Source organism: Callithrix jacchus, chromosome 2 (genome assembly GCF_049354715.1).
Source record: "Callithrix jacchus isolate 240 chromosome 2, calJac240_pri, whole genome shotgun sequence".
In the NCBI taxonomy this organism is placed as follows: domain Eukaryota; kingdom Metazoa; phylum Chordata; class Mammalia; order Primates; family Cebidae; genus Callithrix; species Callithrix jacchus.
The window spans coordinates 142,877,498-142,899,252 of record NC_133503.1 but is presented as its reverse complement, the minus strand read 5'-3'; the positions used below and the strand labels follow the sequence as shown (position 1 = coordinate 142,899,252).

Here is a 21,755-nt window from a genome sequence, read left to right as displayed (position 1 = left end):
ATATTGAATCAACACAACAAAGTTTCTTCCCTATGGATATTTACAATATAGTATATATATATATATATATATATTTGAAAAAGCTGTCTGTTTTGAGTGGCATTATATTAATACTAGAATACCTAAGAAAGAGAGGCTTGGAACCAGACTGCTGGGTTCCAAACCACTGCTTACTTGTTGTGTGACCTTTCCAGATCCTCAGTTTCTTAATCAATAAAATGGGAATAATAGAATCTGTTTCATGAGGTTGTTGCCAGGATTAAATGAGGCCATCCAGAGAAGATGCAGAGGACTCAGCGATAACAACTACTGTCATTCTTGCTGTCAGTTATTCAGATCATGACTTTGCTTCTTATTTCCATATGTACTGAAAAGCAAACCCTTCCTCTTCTTTTATGTGCATGTCTGAAATTGTCATTTCAGTTCAGCTCTGGTGAATCAACCACATAGGGGCTCAGATAAAGACCAGAACTCCTAAACAGGAAAGTAATTGTGAGGCCAGCGTTACATTCGGACTGCCCCCCTGTGCTCTCTCTTCAGCCTTGCTCTCACAACTTAACTGCCACTAGACCTGCCCTTTTGCCTCAGCAGGTCTTCATATGCCTGTGGATAATTCCGAAGTTTTACAATGAAAGCCTGACAGCTGGAGTCCATTTTGCAGTATGGCCGTCTAAGGCACGATGGACACATCACATTTCCTTCCCCTTCATCCTGAGGGTAGGTAACTGATCAGGACCAAGGTTGCTGTCCAATCTGATGACACCCTTTGTGTGATGTATCACTTGTTAACACCATGATAGCATGAAAGGCTCATTAGCTGAAGGGACTTTCAATTAGGATCCTCCAGTTCTTAAGGACCTTTGGCAAGGCTGTTCACAAAGAGAAATCTAAGATGCTCCAGGACCTGCTACTGTTTTTCTGTAACTCTTTCCTCTTCTCCCACACACACATTGTTTCCTGTAGCACTTATCACAGATTCTAAAATGGATAATGGAACTATATTATGCAGTATTAATCTCTTGCTTGACCATAAGCTACTCAAGGGCAGGGGACCTCACTTATTAATCTTTGTATCTCCTGCAAGCATCTGGCACACATCTCAATCAACATACATGGAATTGAAGTGGTTGAATTTATACCCCAGGTCACTGTGCCAAAGCTCAGAATGGGGCTAGAGCTGAAGGCAAGAGAGGAATAATTTATTTCCCACTGCTGAGCTGACAGCTGGCTTCCAAGGAAATTCCAGTCACTGGACAGGCAGCATCGTCCAGTCCCAGGGAGGGCATAAAGGGCATTCTATTGGTACCTTTAGTGAAAGTTCTTTCTCCTAGTTCTTAGAGGTAAGGAAAATGAAGCAACATGTTCTTCATCCTGTTGGTTTACAACCCAGGGCTAGGAGAACTTACATTGGAATGTGAATCCTTTTCATCATCTGCTTAGCTGATCATACCTAGACAGACAATGAGTAGCACCACAGAGCTCGGTCCTAATTAAATACAAGGACATATGTTGTTATCTTCCTCCCTATCAAAAGGTGCCAGTCTCAGACTTAACTTTTTAGTTTACAAACAGGAAATAGTCTTTAAAAAACTCTCCGTGTAACCAAGCCAGACACTCTGCTGTTGCATTATATATATTTGCTTTAAGCCTGCCCATAGCCAGACAAGACCAGTAGCCATTTACAGTTGAGGAAACTGAGGTCCAAAGAGCTGAAACGGAAAAGCAGAGATTAGAGGTCACCTTCCTTTGGGTTCGCTCACTATGCCACGAAGTTTCTCTTTTCCTCCAACACTCTGGTGGGTCCGCGTGCGTGCGTGACTGTGTGTGCGCTTCCTTTTTTCCCTACAGAGCCCTCCTTCTCCTTCTGGTCTGATTTCTCGATTCCACTTTTTGGAGACAAAGTCCAATTCTCCTCCAAGGTCTCACCATCCCATTGCCGTCTCCCTGTGACGTCCCAAGGATGGTGCCACTCCCCCGCTAAGTTCGGAGTCTCAGCCTTCCGCTTCAAATCTGGGCTCCGCCCCCATCCTCCGGTCCCAGGTCCCCGTTCCCTCGCCCCAGCGCTCCAGCCGGACCAAGGCCGGCGCCCGGGCCCCGCCTCCCCTACCTGACGCCCGCACGGCCGGGGGCGTCGCAGCCTCCGCCCACCGGCGCGCCTGCCCTGCCATTGGCTCTGCGGGCTGCCCGTCTCCTCTCTCCGTCCCGGAGGCAGGTTTTGCCAGAGAAGCCGCAGTCCCGGCGGCTCGGGCGCAGCACTGGATCCCCGTGGAGTGCGGAGCGCGGCTCGCGGACCCGCCCGAACATGTCCCCACGCGCGCAAGCCCTCTGCGGCTGCCGACCTCCGGCGGCTGCGAACTTAGCAGTGGGCTCCTACGGCCCCGCCGCGGCCATGTAGTCGCCGGCGGGGCTCCCTGCAGCCCGGGAGCGGTAGCACCAGTGAGCCAGAGCCCAGGAGCCCGCGTCTTCTCCTGGAGGCGCTGAGTGCGCGCTGCGCCCCCGCCGCCTCTCGGGCAGCACTTTGGGCCGGACGGGGAAATGGGGGAGAAAGTTTCGGAGGCGCCAGAGCCGGTGCCCCGCGGCTGCAGCAGCCACGGCAGCCGAACTCCAGCCTCTGTGGCGGTCGCCGCGTCCTCTCCGGGTGCTTCCTCGGCCGAGTCCTCCTCGGGCTCAGAAACTCTGTCGGAGGAAGGGGAGCCCGGCGGCTTCTCCAGAAAGCAGCGGCCGCCGCCGCCGCCGCCGCCGCCGCCGGGAGGCGCCCTGGGAGCCCGGCCGCCCGCCGCGTGGGCTCCGGCACGCGTGTTGCTCGAGCGCGGAATCCCTGAGCTGCCGCCGCCGCCCCCCGGAGAAGCTGCGCTGCCCGTGCCCGGGGGCAGCAGCGCATCCCAGGAGGAGCAGGACGAGGAGGTGGGCCCCGCCTTTCGCCATCTCGCCCCCTTTGGGTCCCGGCAGCCGGTTGACCCCAGCTTCCCACCCCGCGCGCAGGCGGTGGGCAGGAGAGCGCAGTGGCCGGGAAATGGGGAGGGAACCCACGGGCTCTGCCCGGAGCGCGGGGCAGCGACAGTTAGGAGCCCCACTGTGGTTGTTACCACCGAGTGTGTGTCTCCAGGTGCTGCCAGATGATGTGTTTTAAAAATGTCAGAGAAGCAAACTCCTTCATGTCTGTATCTGCCTTGGTCGGTCTGTGCATGGATGTGATCTGGACACCTGGCAGGTCACCACAACTCAGCTCTCTGATTCTCCAAAGTGGGCGTTGTTTCCCACAGAAGGGCTTGGGCCGAGGGGCAGGGAGTTGAAGGGGAGAAATGGTGCCTTGGAGGTGGGAGGCAGAAGGGCAGCGGGGCAGCGGTAGCCGCGGAGTTACGCGCGGGGGTTTCAGTGGCGCCAGCCCGCCCGCGGGTGGTTTTGGCGCGTCCCCTCTCTGGGAGAAGAGGACTCCCCGCGCTCCCTTGGCGGCGCGGGCGTGCGCGCGCGCCTGCAGCTCCAGTTCAGACTTGTTTCCAGCGTGTCCAGATGAACGCTTGTCACCAAAGCGAGTATAGATCGTCTTATGTTTTGGGGGGCGGAGGGGAGGGGGTTCTGATTCTGCCCAGTTTCCTGGAAGGATATTCCTCCAGAACTTGTGGGTCGCTTCCTGACACGCTGAGCATAGGACCCTAGTGCCCTCCTGGCTGCTTTTTCTGGCTTATTTTCTGCTTTTGGAGGACAGTTACAGAAGCGTACGATTCCTCATGTCTTGAAGATTGTTTGCTTTGGACGTTTCTTGTGGGGAAGTCATCTTGATCAGGCAGGACCATAAATAAAACATCACCCTAACATAGACTTATTGTGAAATTATTTCCTGAGTGCCAGCGTTGTATTTTCCTCATCTCGGATGGGGTTAGCTTTCGTAAATAATTGCCATTGTCCCTTAGAGTAAGCAATCAGAGGCCACTGTCCTGAGTAGCCCCCAGGGCCCCCAGCTTGGAAGCAAAAACTGGATCTGGCACAAGGTGAGAGGAGGCGAGTCCTAGCCTGGCAGAGATGGAATAAGCCTTAGCTGCTTAGCTGGTCCTTGGCCAACCCTCTTGCAGTAACCATGACCCATTCCCTAATTCCCCTAACCCCCATTGCAAGGATCCTGATTAAATGTCTGGAGACTTGCTTTCTAGAACTGTCTCTGCTACTGAGCTGCGAGACCTTGGGTATATCACTTCACTCCTCGAGGTTCAGTTCTGTAATCTGTGAAAGGGGAACTTTAAGTTGACGTTCAGTTTCACATTCATCAGGAATTTCAGACGAATCCTCAGTTCCAAGTCGATCCTAGCAGCGGGATATCAGGAGTTTGCTGAGTGCTTCACCCACCACAGAGCTACATCCTGGCAGAGATGACCAAACCCTGTACTGTCCCAGCGTTCCTCGCTGATTACATCTCCCTTTCAAGATGCGAGGCACGTGTCACGTGTTTGCTCCTTAACTTCTCACTCTGCTTCCAGAGATGAGCACACTGGCACTGGGAAGCTGGGGGTGTATCGTAACTTAATGATTTACCAGTAGATCCTAATTTAGTATTGCAGCTGGTAGATAAGAGAGTAGTTAGTTGCTTTATGCCTTCTGTTTAGCTAGAAGGATGCTCCATGGTAAGTGATGATCTTGCAGGTGGAGGGGAGGGATGTTGTCAGGGAACTTCTGATGTCGCTGATTTACTGCCTGGCCCCAGGGTCACAGTGCTTTGCCTTATTGGAAGTCGATATAATGATAACTTCTTTCACAGGCAGTGCAGTGAGAATTGGTTGACTGAAATACATTTTGGAAAGTGGAATAATTACATAACATGGGTCACTATTTGTGAAATCTCAGAATCGCATATAAACTGATACATATTGCAGTTTATTACGTAGCTTAACCTGTGGCATGGGATGCTGGAAATTGCCCAGGAGCAAAATCTTGACTTGCTGTGAGAATTTTAAAGTGAAACTAAAACAAACCTTGTAGTTTTTTTCCCCTCTTATGGAGTAGAGGAGGGATAATCTTTGTGAAAGGGATTGAAGTCCAGTGCATTTTCTGGTTACACTGGTGATGGTATGGGGCAGGGGGTCATTACTGTTTGTGGGGTTGTGGACCTCTTTAAGGATCAAATGAAAACTCTCTTGTTCCTCTCCTCAAAAAGCACACCAGAGGATTTGGGAATGCCAGGTAATAAACACTCAGTTTAGTGGAAAGATTTTGGTTTAATTTCTAGCTCTGCCACCTGGACCAGCTGTGGGATTGTGGACCATTTGACTTCTGCAAGTCTCAGCTTTCTTACCTCTTAAATGGGAACAATAGCAATAGGGTTAGGCATTTTACACGTGCTATCTAATCCTAGCACAGTAGCCAACATACAGTATCAAATGCCAAGTGTTAGCAAATATTAATTTTTTAAGTTCATTTGTGACGAAATTTTGCAGACTAGACCAAGTTGCATTATCCTGTTGTTTATTAATGCATAATTTATATGCTACCTAGTTTCAGAGACTTGGAGGCTATGTCTACTTAGTTTATTCCCATTTTATGAGTATAAGCTGGGAAACAGTTTTTGTCTCTAGTTGTTTTGTGACAAGGCAGAGTGAGTGTAATGTTATACTACTGTAGCAAGGCACTGTATAAAGCATTAAAAGGCTTGCGTACAACTCAAGAAATGGAAAGAAGTTCATTTTAAAATTGTTATGTCTAGCTTGGTGAATTGATTTTTCCAAAGGTTTTTTTTAATCCCCCCAGTAAGTTATTGTATCAGTTTTTGAAGAGCAGCAAAATTCCAAGTTTCTGGTGTATTATGGCAGTGCTAATTTCTTTGGCAACCTTGTTAAAGCTGTTTTGAATGTATTTAGTAATGTCAACAGAGTTCGACCTATTTTGCTTTATCTTACTGTCAATAATTGTATAAACTTATAAAGTCTCACATACTTAAGTGAGCCCTTTAAGCTTTTGATGTCTTAAAAAACGTAGTTTAATGTGACAGTAATGGTAATTTTTATGTAGTTAACGTCAAATACATGACAGCTAGACATACAGTATGACGTTTGTTTAAGAAAAGTGTTTCTGACTTTTGCTCTTTCCCAAGCCTTTGAATTTGAGGTCCATGTGTGTTGAGGAGGTAGCACACTTCATTTCTGAGAGTTAACACTCTCAGAAGGACTGTTCCTCTGACAATATCTCTGAGATTTGTCTTTAGGCATTCTGCCTTGTCCTTTCCCAGAGCACCCTGTGATGACTTTAAGAAAGTACTTGGGTGCTGTGTGGTAACTGTGTCAGCAAACTGGCAGAGGGCAGGAATTTTGTCTTTGTATGCTTAGCACGGTACGGTTAATATATTAGTACGGGCTCAGTAAATATATGTTGAATGAATGAGAAAAAATGGCATCTATGAAAATAGTTGCACATTTGATTGAAGGGTGCCTGTGTGCACTCATTTATTTTGTCTGTTGTTAATTATGATATACAAACCTCTAGATCTCTTATCAAGAGAAACCTTGTGGATCACAGTGAGAAATGAACGTTTTTTTCCAGGTAAATTTTGAACAGTCAGATCACCGAGGTTCCTCAGAATGCCTTTGAAGAGACCTATATATTAACTGTTACTGACTCTCCTTTTCATTGTGTTTATTAGAACTTGAAATGTGCAGAGATTCTTAGCATGGCAGAAAAAGGCTTAGTAATTAAGGATTTCCAACGCAGCAAGAGAGAACCCAGTCCCTGCTATACTAAGGGACTTTTTTTGTTGGTGTAAGTTGGGAAATGGTTTCCCTTATTAACAATAGGCTTATAGTGATAGGATGATTTTAAATTGTTCTGTTAAGTGGTATATGAACATGAGAACTGCCTTTAATATCATTTTGGATATGCGTATGGGGTGGGGGTTTCCCACATGGTACTAATGCAATAGATGAGTTTTTGGTGTTTATTGGTTAAGAAATTAGCAAAAAGCAAAGAGGAATTCAGCAAAGCTTTTCATTAATTTATATTTTATTAATCACAGAAGCTACCTAATTCTAAAAAAGAAGTAGTGCATAAATCTTGGCATATTTATTATTTAGTCTACTTTTGGACTCTACTGAATTCAGTAAGACCCACAAGATCAGAAATTCAGTCAACCAAAATGTGTGGAGCCTGACTCAGAGACATCGTCCTGGGCACAGAGATGTTTTTGACTCGAGGGAGCTTCTCCTCTATTAGGGGACATAGTCACTAAGCACAAGATTATGAATTAATTGGTTTCAAAATGTGGCAGGTGGGGAACAGGCTGTGAGGTAGTGAGTGGCTGCATTTGTAACTCACTGAGTCTGGTGTTAAGGACTGAGTCAATGAGGAAGGGATCTGTGAGCTGAGACCCACAGAATGAGCAGGAGTTGGGTGGGGGGAGGGGAAGGGAAGGGCTAGATGTGGTCCAGGTAGCAGGAGGCCCTGAAGCAGGAGACAACATGGTGGGTCCATGGCTCTGAGAGCATTCTGGGTTGTTAGGTGTGGAGGAGAGAAGAGCATGCCATCTCATGACATTTGAGAGAGAAGCAGCAGTCGGGTCAAACAGAGCTGTCTGGACTTCATTCTAAAGGCACTGGGAGCCGTTGAAGGATTTGAAGTAAGGAAGTGACCTGATCAGATTTGTATTTTGGGAGGGTCAGGAAGTATGAAACCCACTTGCTGGGAACTGTTGGTTTAGCCTAATTGTTCCAGAGTTGGAATTGATAACCTGAGAAGTCCCCTTAGTAAATTGTGTGGAGGTTAAATGGGGTCATTTCTAGTAGCTTAGGTACTCCAGGTATATACATATACCTTTGAAATATATACATGTGAATATGTATGAAATACATATGAAATACAATAGGAAAATACATATGAAATACAATAGGAAAATAATTTTGATCTGTTGAAGAGAACACCTTAGTGTTAATGTTAATGATACTTTTCACTGCCATGCTGTTGTAACCCTAGTGTTGAAGGAAAAACTTTATTGACATGAAGGGAGAGCCTTGCAAATGCTCATTTCCAGGGTAAATTTCTGGGACAGATTTACCTGGGCTGAGTATGAGGGGGAGACGGTGTGAGGTTGTGCCTCTCTGTTGACAGAAAGCGTGGTGTTTGGGTACTCACACACGTTGACAGAAAGCGTGGTGTTTGGGTACTAACACACATTACTAGAGTCTTTCTTGGATTTTCTTAGAGAGGAAAGATCAGTACCAAAGAACAAAGGCTTTTACTCTCCACCTCTGGTCTGAGGTACTCCAGGGAATGTCAAATACTTAATATTTTGCCAGTGTTTTAGTGACAAAGGCTGTCCACTCAGACCTAGCGGATACAGTGTGGGAATCCAGGTGGATTTTTTTTTTTCTAGTTTGGCTCTGTAGGGAAGGGCATGGAAGTGGGGTACAAAGATGATAGACTGGAAAAAGAATCCTCATAGAATGTGCCCCACAGTGAGAAGGGACATGATCTTGGTGACTTGGCCTTAGAGAAAGACGAGTGGGGGCCAAGGGGTTTGCATCTTAGAAGAGATGATGGTATGTTTTAGATGAAAACCACTCTGTGTTGTTTCTGATCATGTTCTTACATTCTGTATTGTTGCCAGAAAGGGCTTGTGTTCTTTTCCTTCATCCCTTTGGAGCTAGCAGCTGATGTTTCCCTGCACTGAGGTCAGGGTCTGTAGTGACTAAGGGCACAGATTTTTGATCTTGGTTCAGCCACTTACAGGCTGGTTGACTTTTGCTGTGTTATTATTGCAGAGGCTGTTTCCTCCTCTGTAAAATGGGTATGTAGTTTTTATTCCTGAGGGTCGTTATGAGGATTAATGAGATGTTTTATGTAGAGTACCCAGCATGATGCTTAGTGCGTAGTAAACACTCCATAATGATATTTGATACTAATACTGAGTATGGAAAAGCTGGTTTATGCAGAGTATTGGTACCATCAGCACCATAGGAAGGTACATAATAAGCAAGAAACCTGCAAGTCCCTTCCCTGATGGATTATGCATCTAGCATATTTTGTTGGTAATCCTGGCAGGCTCTTTCATTCATGAGTAGGTAGATATGTAACAGTTATCCCTTTTAATTTCATGGGCAGAGCATTCCTTCTGAGATATTAACAGCAAAGCTTTATGGTATATGATTCATTAATCCTTCTATTAAGACACCATCTCTCATTTGCTCATGGAACCTGTTCTTAGTGATCAGTTATTAAATAATATCCTGCAAGTCTTTATGAACATGTAAATTACTAGCTGCACCCAGGGATTTAGTCAGAAGGCAATGTGTCAGCTGTGTGCTGGTGCTGGTGACATGACCATGCACTTCATTTAAGCGTCCTAGAATATTGATTTGGGGATGAGAAAGAAGTAGGAAGGAAATCAGGTGATTATCTGGAAGTCAACCAAGCTTGATTCATACAAGCATGAGGGATGGGGCAAGGCAGGCGGTTTGCAGCCACCCCAACTTCTCAAAGGGGAAATCGGTTAGGAATGCAACAGAACTCTAAAAAAATGCAAGAACTCCTGTATGCAGATTACCTAACACAAATTCTGTTTTGTCTCCTTGGAATGGTATAAACGTTTTGTTTTTTAAGACAAAAATGCAAGTAACCTTGTAGCCCTTTTGATATAACTCAGGTTGGTACAGTGATTGCAGCTCACTTCTCTTCCAAACAACTGGTGTTCTGCCCTGTGCACTTGTTGACATTTATACAACTTTGCATCATTGAGTTCAAAGGATCTTGTTCTCTTTTATATGTCTAGTATTTTGTCTGGCTTCTTATTTGATGACGATATTTTAGGTTAAAGCATACCAAAATACAAAATGAAGCAGAAGTCGGCTTCACCAGCAGTTTCTGTGCATTTGTGTTTCTCCCTCTCTTTGCTCTTCTCTTACCGCCCTCTCACCTGGTTCAGAATTCCTAGGAGGGGTTGGATAATAGTTACCCGTGCTTCCAGGGTTAGGAGAGAAAGCCATGCCCTAAATGTAAAATGTTGGTTCAGGACTGTGGTTCGTGGTACAGACACATACTCTGAAGTCACATTTAAGTGTATGGAACTTGTGTGAAATTCCTGGTGTCTATTCCAGCCTCCCTTAATGAAAAGCAGTCACTGCTTATTTAATGATTTGAATACATAGCTAGACACGTGTCTGTGAGACAGCTTATAAATTTGTATCCTAGGCCTCTACTCTTGCCAGCCCATCAATTTGCCTCTCAGACACAGTCGATATAATTTTGATTATGATACTTACTTCCACTGAACCTTGCAGTCCAAATGCTTTGTAATGATACTGGGGAAGAGGGAATGATGGTAGGTGGGAGGGAGATGGAATACTGACACATTGAACTTCTTTTCTTAACTAATTTTATAGGCTATCATCTGGAAAAGGAAAATTTAATTTTAATGTTCTTGGTTTGTACTTTTGCGGTGTTTTCAGCAGACAGCAAGATCACAAGTGCACCCAATTTAGGGCAGATGCGTGTCTGTTAAACTCACATCAGATGTGGGTCTTTTCGCTTCTGCCTTAGAACTTGGCTAGCTGCTCTTTAATAAGCTGAGAAGTTAGGTGTGTTAGTTCGATGTACACAGATGCTGACACTGACATTCACAAAATCCACACATTTGAAATTACTTCTTAGGGCAGTCATAGACAGCAAAACTGCATTAAGGTATTGAAATGGAACGAAGTGATGAAATCCATTTTCTATATAAACGTTCAACTACTAATTTCACAAATTAGTTTATGAAATAAATTAGTTTCATATAAGCCTATCTAGTTCTACACAAGACAAACTCACAAAACTTGCTTTTCACTCACACCCTTTAGCTGGAGTGGCTTGATTGAAATAACCTCAGTCCTCTTCTGGGCTTCATTTTAAGAGTGGCTCTGAGGATACTTAGGTGCAATGAAGAAGAGGAGGGGAGGATTGCTCTAGAGTAGAAAACTCAGGCCCAGAGAAAGAAATGCAGAAAGATTTTACTTTAGGAGGAGGGTTTCAGACATCTCAAATGAGTAAAATATATATATATACCTGGAAAACCCAAGAAAATGTTGACCTTCCTGTCCTCATGGCTCTTCGCAGACTGGTAAGTAGAAATGCTTTGTTAAGTCTGTGCAAACTTAGTTTGAAAATTGAGGGTGCCTGAGCAGGAGAGTCAAGTAAGAAGACTGTCTCTTTGCCTTACATTTTGGTACTTTACTGTTCAGAATATTACATTGGTAAATTTTAATTCACATACTGTTTTCTTTCCTTGGAACTTCTTGGTTATTTGTTCTACAGGCATTGACCAAGTTTCTCTCATTGGCAACTCTGGTTTATTGTTGCTTGGGGACTGGGACATTCCCCAAAGAACCTGCCAGACCTTCGAGGAGCAGCTTTAATCCATGGTGATGGGTGGGTCCTCACCACGATGCAGGTTCTCTTTTCAGAGGACAAGGGATTAAAGGGAAATGACAACTTTGAACTCTCTTGATTTTTCTTCTTAGAAACATCAATCCACTTTTGACATTAATTTCTTCCTAGAGAAAGCTCAGCCTAAGTGTGTGAGCAACCTGAGGGCAACGGTTTTAGAATGATAGGGTAAGACTGGCTGGGAAGAGTTATGCTAGTAGAGTAACAACAATGACAATTTTGTAACCTGCTAAAATCATACTGTTTTATATTCTTTTAAAGTTATTTCTGAATCATCAGTTTCTGTGTATCAGGTTACCTGTCATTCCTTGTTCTTGTTCTTGCTCGTTTCTTTTCTTCTTCTCTATCTGTAGCTTTGTCATCAGAATTTTAAAAAGACTACAACAAACCACTTTTGCTAGAAGATTGCAGAAAAACCTCTTGTTAAACAGAATGTTTGGGGTTTTTTTTTGGTGACTGAATTTTATGATTCATAAAGGATTAATTTGAAAGTTCTTTTTTTATCTCACCTTGTTGCTTACCTCTTTTTCTATAATGTCATGGTGTGTTTTCCTGCCTTACCATTCTGTGCTGAACAAGCTTTTTTTTTTTTTTTTTTTTAAAATAATTGGATGTCTTGTAGTGCTTTAGGGCTCTCACTCTGAGCACCAATCATCTTTGATACTATTGAAGATGTGAAGGTAGAAAGTGAATATAAAATTGTGCTGTTAACAAGTTATCTTGATTTCTTTTTTCTCACTTTAAAAGCTGAAGTTAGCAACATAAGTTCTGTTTTTGGAGGGTTGCGCTGCATTATTTTTGTTCCTGCTTTGTGCCAGGTTTTGTATATGTTGTTAATATTTGTAGAGTACTTACAGTTTGCACAGCCTTTTCTCATATTGCCTATTTTCTATACATTTCTCTTTGTAAATCTCTCTCTCCCACTAGTTCGTAAGCCCCTCAGGTGGAAACCATGTCATATCAACTCAAGTCTTCCGACAGAGCAGGGTGCATAGCATATCGTGGATAATAATAATAATACATGGCATTAAATTGCAGCCAAGACGTAATGTGTGGCAAAGCACCATTCTGAATGTGAATTTACTCATTTAAATTAAATAGTAAATGAGTTTATGAATTTACTCATTTAGTTTTTACACAAGCCTTTTTGACATGCAATTCATAATTAAGTCGGTATACACTATCATGTTACAGCTAAGTGACCCATTTAACCTCATACAGGTGAGGAAGAGAATAGTAGGGAGATAACGGGACAAGGGCAGGTTTGAGGAGATATCAGGCCTCTTGGTCATATCTGCATCCCAGAGCCTAGCACAGAACCTTGCATGATGTGGCACACAATGATCGATTGCTGAATAAATCATCTGTGCACTTAGCATAAAGGTTTAGATTAAGTGTCTGTGGAATCTGTTAAAGTTAGTGTCAAGACTTAAAGCTGTTATAATCCTTGGTTTTAGGACATCAGTGAATGGGATGAGTGAGTTTCTGCAAATGAAAGCGTTTGCCTGTAAACCAATTCTTATTTTCCTGCTGGCTTTCGGAAATTGTATCCTGCCAGGATAATTCCTGGTTATTCATTAAAATCATACTTGTAGCAGTTAAGACATTTTTGACTACATGTTAAAAGGAATTATTTCGATTTCTGATGAAGTATTGACAGCTAGCTTTAACATCTTAATAGTAATATTGGGCTGTACTCAGTTCTCAGGGTAATGCTGCTGAGAGTAGAAATGGATTGTAGGAATTTCATCAGTAGTGGATGTGTTGGCCTGGAAATTGGGAAATCTATACTCTTGCCTTGGCTTCTTGCTCCGCAAATTATTAGCATCTCTGATCCTCATCTGCGATGAAATAAGAGGTCTTTCTTAGCTCGTTTTTTTTGCTTGCCTCTTATTATAAAACATTACCTTAAAAACTTAGTTTTATCACTCTGCTTTTTTAGGACCTGTTGATTGACGTTTTTCTTTTGAAAGGCTTGATAATTGTTGGTATTTTCTGATTTGTCAGTAGGCACATGTTATTTCTGTCCCCCCAGCTTTATTAAGGTATAATTGATAAAAAGTGTATATATTTATGGTATACAACACAATGTTCTGATATGTATACATTGTGAAATGATTAAATCAAGCAAATTATATCCATCACCTCGCATGCTTACCATGTTTTTCTTTTCTTTCTTTCTTTTTTTTTTTTTTTTGACAGAGTCTCATTGTGTTATTCAGGCTGGAGTGCAGTGGTGCAAGATACTGGCTCACTGAAACCCCTGCCTCCTGGGTTCAAGTGATTCTCATGCCTCAGCCTCCTGAGTAGCTGGGATTACGGGCATGTGCCACCCTGCCTGGCTAACTTTTGTATTTTTAGTAGAGACAAGAGTTTTACCATGTTGGCCAGGCTGGTCTTGAACTCCTGACCTCAGGTGATCTGCCTGCCTTGGTCTCCCAGAGTTCTGGTATTACAGGTGTGAGCCACTGTGCTTGGCCCATTCATTTTTTTTTTTTTTCCTGATGGAGAGAACATTAAGGTCTGTGTATATATTCTTGACAAGAATTCTAGCAGAGACCCTTACTCATGAATTCTGCCTTTCAGATAATGCTTACATAGGAATATATAGATTACTGATATGTTCTGCTTTAATTTTTTTCACAATTATTTAGTATGTCTGTCAGTATCTCTAACAAGTGTTGAGGGTACTGTCTCTCACCTCCCAATCCCTGCAGAGAAGTTTGACTCCAGAGAGAATATGGTCAGTTCCATGTTGTCGTTGTTGTTTTTGAGGTGGAGTTTTACTCTGTTGCCCAGGCTGCAGTGCAAAGGCATGATCTCAGCTCATCATGACCACTGCCTCCCTATTTCAAGCAATTCTCCTGCCTCAGCCTCCTGGGATTACAGGCATGCACCACCACACCTAGCTAATTTGTGTTTTTAGTAGAGTTGGGATTTCCACATGTTGGTCAGGCTGGTCTTGAACTCCCAACCTCAGGTGATCCGCCTGACCCGGCCTCCCAATGTGCTGGGATTACAGGGGTGAGCCACCACGCCCAGCCCAGTTCTGTGTTTGTCTTGATGCTGGAGTACTCTGTTTTGTCGTCTCACCCATTCTAGTTCTCAGGCTTCTGGGTGGCTTTTGAAATACTTAGATACTTTGAATCTCTGAGCATGGCACTTCAGGTTTAGAGTAAGTCTTGTAATGAAAGACTGGTAGAACCAGCAGGGGAAATCAGGTGGAGAATGTGAGACTTTTTTTTCAGTACAGGGTAACTTTAGAACCTGTGAATTAGGATCTTAACTATCTGAGCTCGGACTGTCCTTTAGAAAATGCTGTGGTGTGGCTGTTGAGTTGTTTTTGAAGTAAAGTAATCTTAACACTAGAAGATATTGTTCTAATCACAAAGAATGGTTTTTGATGCTAGCTCCTGGAGACTGAGTGCGGAATTGGATCTTTCTCCCTTAGATTTTTTTTTTTTCTGCAAATCCTTGGATCAGTGGCAGAGTCTGCAGGCTCCAAACAGAAAGGCTTGGGTTTGGATTTTGCTGCTGCCTGGGATGATTTTGCTTGGGCTACATGTTACAAGTCTATCACTCCTGTGTCCTAGACCAACTACTTTTGATTTTAAAAAATTAATCTTTTATTTAAAAAGGTGTGTAGGATCTCTCTTCTCCTAGGCAGTCAGGGCTTTCCTGTGTGTTCTGGACATTAGCTGCTCAGCTCTTGAAGTGGACTAAATGTCTGTTTGCACAGTTAAGTTACAGTCTATCAAAACTTGTTTTTTACCGTTGTGTTGCTTTTCTTTTGTTGTTGTTTTGTTTGTTTTTGAGACAGTTTCAGGATCTGTTGTCCAGGTTGAAGTACAGTGACACTATCTCAGCTCACTGCAGCCTCTGCCTCCCAGGCTCAAGCCATCCTCCCACCTTAGCCTCTCAAGTATCTGGGGCTACAGTTGCATACTACCATGCCCAGCTAATTTTTTTTTTTTTTAATACTGGGTTTTGCTGTGCTGCAGGCTGGTCTTGAACTTCTGGACTCGAAAGGGTCTTGAACTCCTAGGCGGAACTAGGGTGATCCACCCACCATAGACTCCAAAAGTGCAGGGATCACAGGAGTAAGCCACCGTGCCCTGCCTGTTTTGTTTTGTTTTGTTTTGTTTTGTTTTAAACAAAGACAGACAATTCTCAGTTCTGGACTAAGCTATTGGTGAGCTGTTTCATAAGTTCATTTGAAAGTCAGTTGTTTGGAACTTGGAGTGTGTGGTGCTATAGAAACTAATGGATGTGAAGCCAACCAAATGAAACCACCATCTTGGCATTCATCTGTGCTTTAGTTTCCTTTAGCGCCATTACAGAGTACCACAAACTAGGTGGTTTAAACAACAGAAATTTATTGTCTCACAGTTCTGGTGGTTAAGAAGTCCAAAGTCAAGGTGTTGGCAGGGTTTTATGAGGTTGGTGCAAAAGTCATTGCTAGGTTGGTGCAAAAGTAATTGGGGTTTACTAATAGCAAAAACTGCAATTACTTTTGCACCAACCCAATGGTGACTGGTTTTAAATCACCATTTAAAGGAATGATGATCTGTTCAGTGCTTCCTTGTCATCTTCCAATCGCCTCAGGTGCTTCTTGGTTTGCAGATGGCCACCTTCTCTTGGTGTCTTCACATTTTCTCTCTGTACATGTCTATCTCTGTTCACATTTCCCCTTTTTATAAGGCCACCAGTCATTCTGGATTAGGGCTTACCCTAGAGACCTGCTTGATTACTTCTGTAATTCTTGTGTATCTCCACATAGCTTTAAATGGTGATTCGGTTTATAGATCAGCCTACAAAAGCCTAATTAGTTCCCAGGATGATAAATTCCTAGGAATAGGAAATTTCTTCAAATGAAAATTATATAATATTTGTCACTAAGATATAGTTTTCTTAAACCTGAGTTAAATGGATGTTCAGTGAAATGGTGAAGACAGTAGAATTTTGAACGCGAAAAGCCAAAGGCTATTTTACATCCAGTTTTCCCTAGAGAAGTTGAGTGAATACCTGGCCCTGAGCATTGCCCAGGCCCTCTGCCTCTGTGAGCCACTCCTGCCCCTTGGTGCAGTGCTACCTTTAGCATTTTGTTAGAAGACAAGTTCTACTGGGGGTGCTGAAGGCAGGTCTGTCTTCTCTATGGTGTTGGGCACTACAGCAGCTTCTGGGGTGGATGACTATGTGCAGGTAATTCTCAACATCTGCACACCTGGAGGAGCAGGGCCTTATCCTACCTGGTGTTCTGAGTTAGGGAACAGGTAAGTTGGAAGAGGGAACTCACAGACTCAGCCTTCACTCCCAGCCACACTGTGGCTCTGGGGAGCCTCTTAGAGACATGGCCATGACTTTTCTTTGTCTTTAGGACATCTTCATTGGATGCCCAAGACTCTTTCACAAATGGGGGCACATTATTTTAACACAAAGCTAAATGTCTCCTACTGCTTTTCAGCTGATGTCTAACAGGAGATGCCAGTGAAGGCTCAGAATTTAAGAGCAAAGTGGTCACTTCAGAAAATCCATCAAAATGCCTTTAAAAATAAACCAAGTGCTATTACTAGAAATTATTATAACCAAGGGTCCTTGGTCCATAACATTTTTTTCCCTGTGTAACAGAGCTTCTAACACATTTTAATTTGCATGTTCTGTCTCCTGCTCACCAGCAGACTTTAAATTCTCGTATGGTTTTTCTTTTAGTCTAAACTCAGATAATGAGATAGCTCCTGTAGATGAGGCTTTAAATAATTGCTACATGTCTTTGTTCCAGTGGGGACCTTGCATGCAAGTGTGGTTTTTTAGGGGCCTCTTTGTTTTTGGAACCCAAATCCACAGAGTTTGCAGAAGGATATCCGCCTCATTTCAATGTTTTTATTTATTGTGCTGCAAGCCGCTGGTTTTTTCTCCTCCTCTCCCCCATCTCTCTGTCCTTCTCTCATGAGAGGGTTAAAGCTGCACTGTGGAATTAGTGCAATTTGTTCCTCTAAGACATGGCAAAGGCCCCATCAAAGTAGTCTACAGTCAGGTTCTAGCAATGAGAGTGATTCCTTCAGAGCCTCTCTTGATATGTCTTTAGGGATCTTCTGTGGTATTTAAAAGGAAAGTGAGATATAGGTTTTTAAAAATGATAAATATAGTCTTACCAGTTCATTTCATAATGAGAGGTGTAAACCATGGCTGGGATACGTCGGAGGGTGCTCACTTAGTACTCCTGAAAAACCTCTAATCAGATGGGCACTTTCTTGAATTGTTTAATACTGTTACCTGCAGTGTTTAGAAATTTATTTTGACATTTAAGGACCTCTAAGATGTAAATTTAATTACTACTACTACTACTTTCTTTGAATGAACAGTGGTGGATTATATAACAGTTGCCACTAAGATACAGTTTTCTTAAACCTGAGTTTCATGGATGTTCAAAATTTTGTTTCTAATGTGTAATATAGGTTAATAACTTTTAAATCATTTCTCTTAGATCTTGGGCAATCAGAATAATTGGAATTTTGAGGGGTAGCTTTAACATCTTCTCACTTAGGATGTCCTAGAAAATGAGGGCTTAATTACAGCAAGGTTTTATGTGTATGGCTTGTTTTAACCCACATTTGCAGGCTAGAGCTATATCTCTGGCAGTGTTCAAAGTACTGGGCAGGTGAGTGGGCTGAGCCAAATCAACCTCTGAGGTTGAGGCTTTATTTTTGCAGTGCTTCTTGTAGAAAAAGGACAAAATGTTGTTAGAGTACTGGGTGGGTGAAATGTAGGGTCCTGGAGAGCAAGAGTGTTACCTTTGCACTGTTTCACATAGTGAGTGCTGGTGAAGACTTTTTTATTGGTGGTGAGGTTTGGGACTCCCTCAAGTACCCTGGCTGCTGCTAACTCAGCTTGCTTTGGGGAATAGAGCTGGTGTGAAACTGCTAGTTCTTTTTCTTTGTCGAGTCTACAGGTACTGAACCTTGATACTTGCACAGGGCTGTAGGAGTTGATGGGTGGGGAGGGAAGGAAGATGCAAAAGAAATAATGGATCTGGTCAGTGCCTAAAGCAGCCTGTAGTTGGGTTAAGAGACAGAGCACACACAGTGACTTGACCTGAATGTGCACAGTGCACTATCAAGTGAAAAATGGGAGTCAAGCTGAAAGTGCCTACGGAGAGGGAACCAACCTGCTGGATTTATCTGTAAGTGGATTTTCCATGGTGACGTGAACATTTTAAGCATTGGAGAGAAGAAAAGGAGGAGGTTGTACAAGATTTAAATTATTTGGCCTATCAGATATGTTTGCTATAAAGAGTTACAGTCTTGGGAAAGTCTTCTGCTTTTCTCTTTAAAAGTCATAGTTAGGAGGAATAGTATTTGATGGGTTGTGTTTTACATATGTTATAGGTAATTCTGTGTCTGTCGATTAAAAATAACTGAAACATACTATGAGGATCATAGTGTTTTCTCTATTAGTGAAAGTTTATTAGTGGCTTTGTGTAGTATCATGATTGCTGTTTTTTTTTTTTTTTTTAAGATTTCTGTCTTGCTAGGTAATTAAGCAATGTTTACAATTAATGTATGTATATTTAAATGGAGACAGGGTCTCGCTGTGTAGCCCAGGCAGTCTTGAACTCCTGGCCTCAAGCTGTCTTCCTGCCTCAGTCTCCCAAAGTGCTAGGATTAGAGGTGTGAGCCAGTATGCCCAGCCTGATTAATACCATCTAAGTCATTGTCTTAGGAACATTTTGTTTTTGTTTATTGTGGGGCCAGAGTTTGGGGAGAAAGTATGTTTGACAAGAATTTTCCAGATAACCATTTTTTGTAATGTCTTTTTGGGATAGCATTTTCTTCCACTGCTTTGGGATGTCTTTTGGTCACTTATTACTTGAAATTTGTCAGATTTAGAGTGGTGATGATTTTGCCCAGTTAGAATTTCAAATACCACTTGTGTCTCCCCTCAGGTGTAGTTGGAAAAACTGCTTCAAGGAGAAACTCTGAGCCTCTGATTTCTTGACAGGAGTCATGGCTGCCATCACAGTGGAGCCCCCTACATGGGTGAGATCTTGATGTCCTGTGGCCAGGCTGCCCCAGGCCCCAGGAGCTTCCTGAGACCTCTGAGATGTGTAGACTTGCTGACATTCTCAGCAGCCGCAGAATAACTGGTCTTACCAGGCAGAACCTGTGATTTTATAAGGTAGTTTCTCCTGGCCTCAAACCTGTGATTTTATAAGGTAGCTTCTCCCGGCCTCAAACCTATCAGGGTGGCTAATTCTTAGTGTTTGCAGGTGGAGAGGGAAGTGAACCTACTGATGAAAAACCTAATTTGTGAAAAAAAATAAAATAAGCTGGATTTTATCTGTCTCTGTCAGTATTCTGCAAGCATAGGGGAAAAATTCCTTCCTCACAGATTTACTGGATACCAGTCATAGTTTACTGGTGTGGGGCCACCTGTGGCAGCGTGGCTGCTCTCAAAAGCCGTGCACATTTACGAAGCAAGGCAGCCAAGAGGACTGGTGAAAATGAGATTATAGCATGAACGGGGAAAACTTAAAGGAGAAGGTGCTAGGTATAAATGTCTAAGCCAGAATGGAACAATGAGGGCAGTTCAGCTTTTATAATTAACGTTAAATTCTCAAAGGAACTTCTCTTTCACCCTACTCACTCTTCCCTGGCCTGGCACATCGTATCCTTCACCTTTCCCTCAGGAAAAATAAATATGAAAGCAGTCTGTGAGGCCCCATGTGGGTGTCTGGCCAGTTCAACTACTTCAAAGATTCTCTGTCTCAGTTCTTTTTATTATAACCACAGTATGTACTCTGGACTTTTGAAACTTGTAGCTACAACCATGCTATTAATCTTAACTCTAAAAACTAAATATTCACCCTCTCCACCTAGAGCTCACAGTCAACCTCATACATGCATGAAGTGATAGAATAGAAGCGATTCCTGTAAGACTTCAGTCTTGGGGCATGTGAAGCCAAGGAGTTTACCCGCCCTTATTAAATTGGTATTTGGGGTCCCTAGAATTCTTTGACTGTTGATGAGGGCCATGAGATCCCAATCTTGGATTAAGTTTTGAGAAGAATTCTATTGGAGATTTTCTGTGTTGCAGAAGAGAAGACCATTCAAAGGACTCCCAATTTTCTCATTCCCTGGAGAGAAAATTCCCTCTTGTTGTTTGAATTGGCATATTTCTTTTGTGCCAAAAAGAGACAAAAAGACTTGGCTTTACACCTCCCAACGTGATGGGGCTGCCAGAACACAGGTCTGGGGAGAGCAGGGACCTTATGGGTCACATGCAGGGAGAGATCGATCTATCGTCCCCTTGTCTTGGGAGGCAGTGGGGTTCTCCTGCTGGAGATATTTTTGTCTGCAGTGCAAGACAAGGCATCCTTTCTGATGCTTTGTTTTTGGGTGGGGCACTGGTGGCAAAATCATCTTTTTGGATCTGTTAAATCTGTGTCTTGCACTTTGTATTTTCTTTTTCTGGTATTTCAAACAGGAACCAGGACCCTTGTAAGACCTTGCCTTGGGGATATTTGCCTGGCAGGAAACCGAAGCAGTTTGAAGTTGAGGCTCCTCTCAGTTGCTTTGTAAAAAGTTTAAACCTACGGAAGAGAGAATGTTGTGTGTCCTGGTGTGGGAGGGTGGTTCGTTTGTTTTAAAGGAAGAGAGAGACAGAGAGAGTGAGCAGATTTCCCTGGGCCAGGAAGGGAGTCAAGATTAGTGGGTCCTTGGTTACAGGGATTGGGGCCCAGTAAACCTTTTGGTGGTAGCATAAGGCAACAGAGGTCACTGGCTACTTGATGGGCCTGGGGAGGCTGGACTTTAGACACTGGGTTTCCTGCCTGGCAGAGGTTCAGGTGCCATAGGAGCACAGATACGCTGATTTTATGGGCTGTGGGTGACCATGAGGATTTTGGCAGCAGGGACAACAGGCTAGAGGCCCTTCACTTTCTGTGACATCCAGGAATAGCCCTGAGGGATCAGTTTCTACCATAGGCCTTAGAATCAGAATGAGTTTGATCTCAAGAGAAAAGTGGCCAGGCGTGGTGGCTCACGCATGTAATCCAAGCATTTTGGGAGACTGAGGTAGGAGGATCATTTGAGGCCAAGAGTTCAAGACTAGCTTGGGCAACATAGACTCAGTCCCTTAAAAAAAAAAAATTAACTGACTGTGGTGGTGCATGCATGTAGTCCCAGCTACTTGGAAGGTTGAGACGGAGGATTGAGCTCAGGAATTCGAGGCTGCAGTGGGATGTGCTGGCATCACTACACTGCAGTCTGGGCAACAGAGCTAGATTCTTGACTCAAATGAATGAATCAACGAATGAATGAATGAATGAAGTATTGAGACCCAGACAGATTGAAAAGGATCTC

General features: G+C 43.3%; 1 protein-coding gene across 8 annotated transcripts in view; it reads left to right on the top strand.

The window, feature by feature from the left end:
• Positions 1–2,229: 2,229 nt before the first annotated feature.
• The window catches only part of MAST4 (microtubule associated serine/threonine kinase family member 4), a 581,015-nt gene continuing 561,489 nt past the window's right edge, over positions 2,230–21,755 (top strand). For all 8 annotated transcript variants that reach the window (XM_054252224.2, XM_035291493.3, XM_078365414.1 and 5 more), the window contains exon 1: positions 2,230–2,904. In XM_054252224.2, coding sequence (XP_054108199.2) covers positions 2,536–2,904 — 369 coding nt within the window. In that variant the 5' untranslated portion in view covers positions 2,230–2,535. The remainder of the gene's footprint in view (positions 2,905–21,755) is intronic.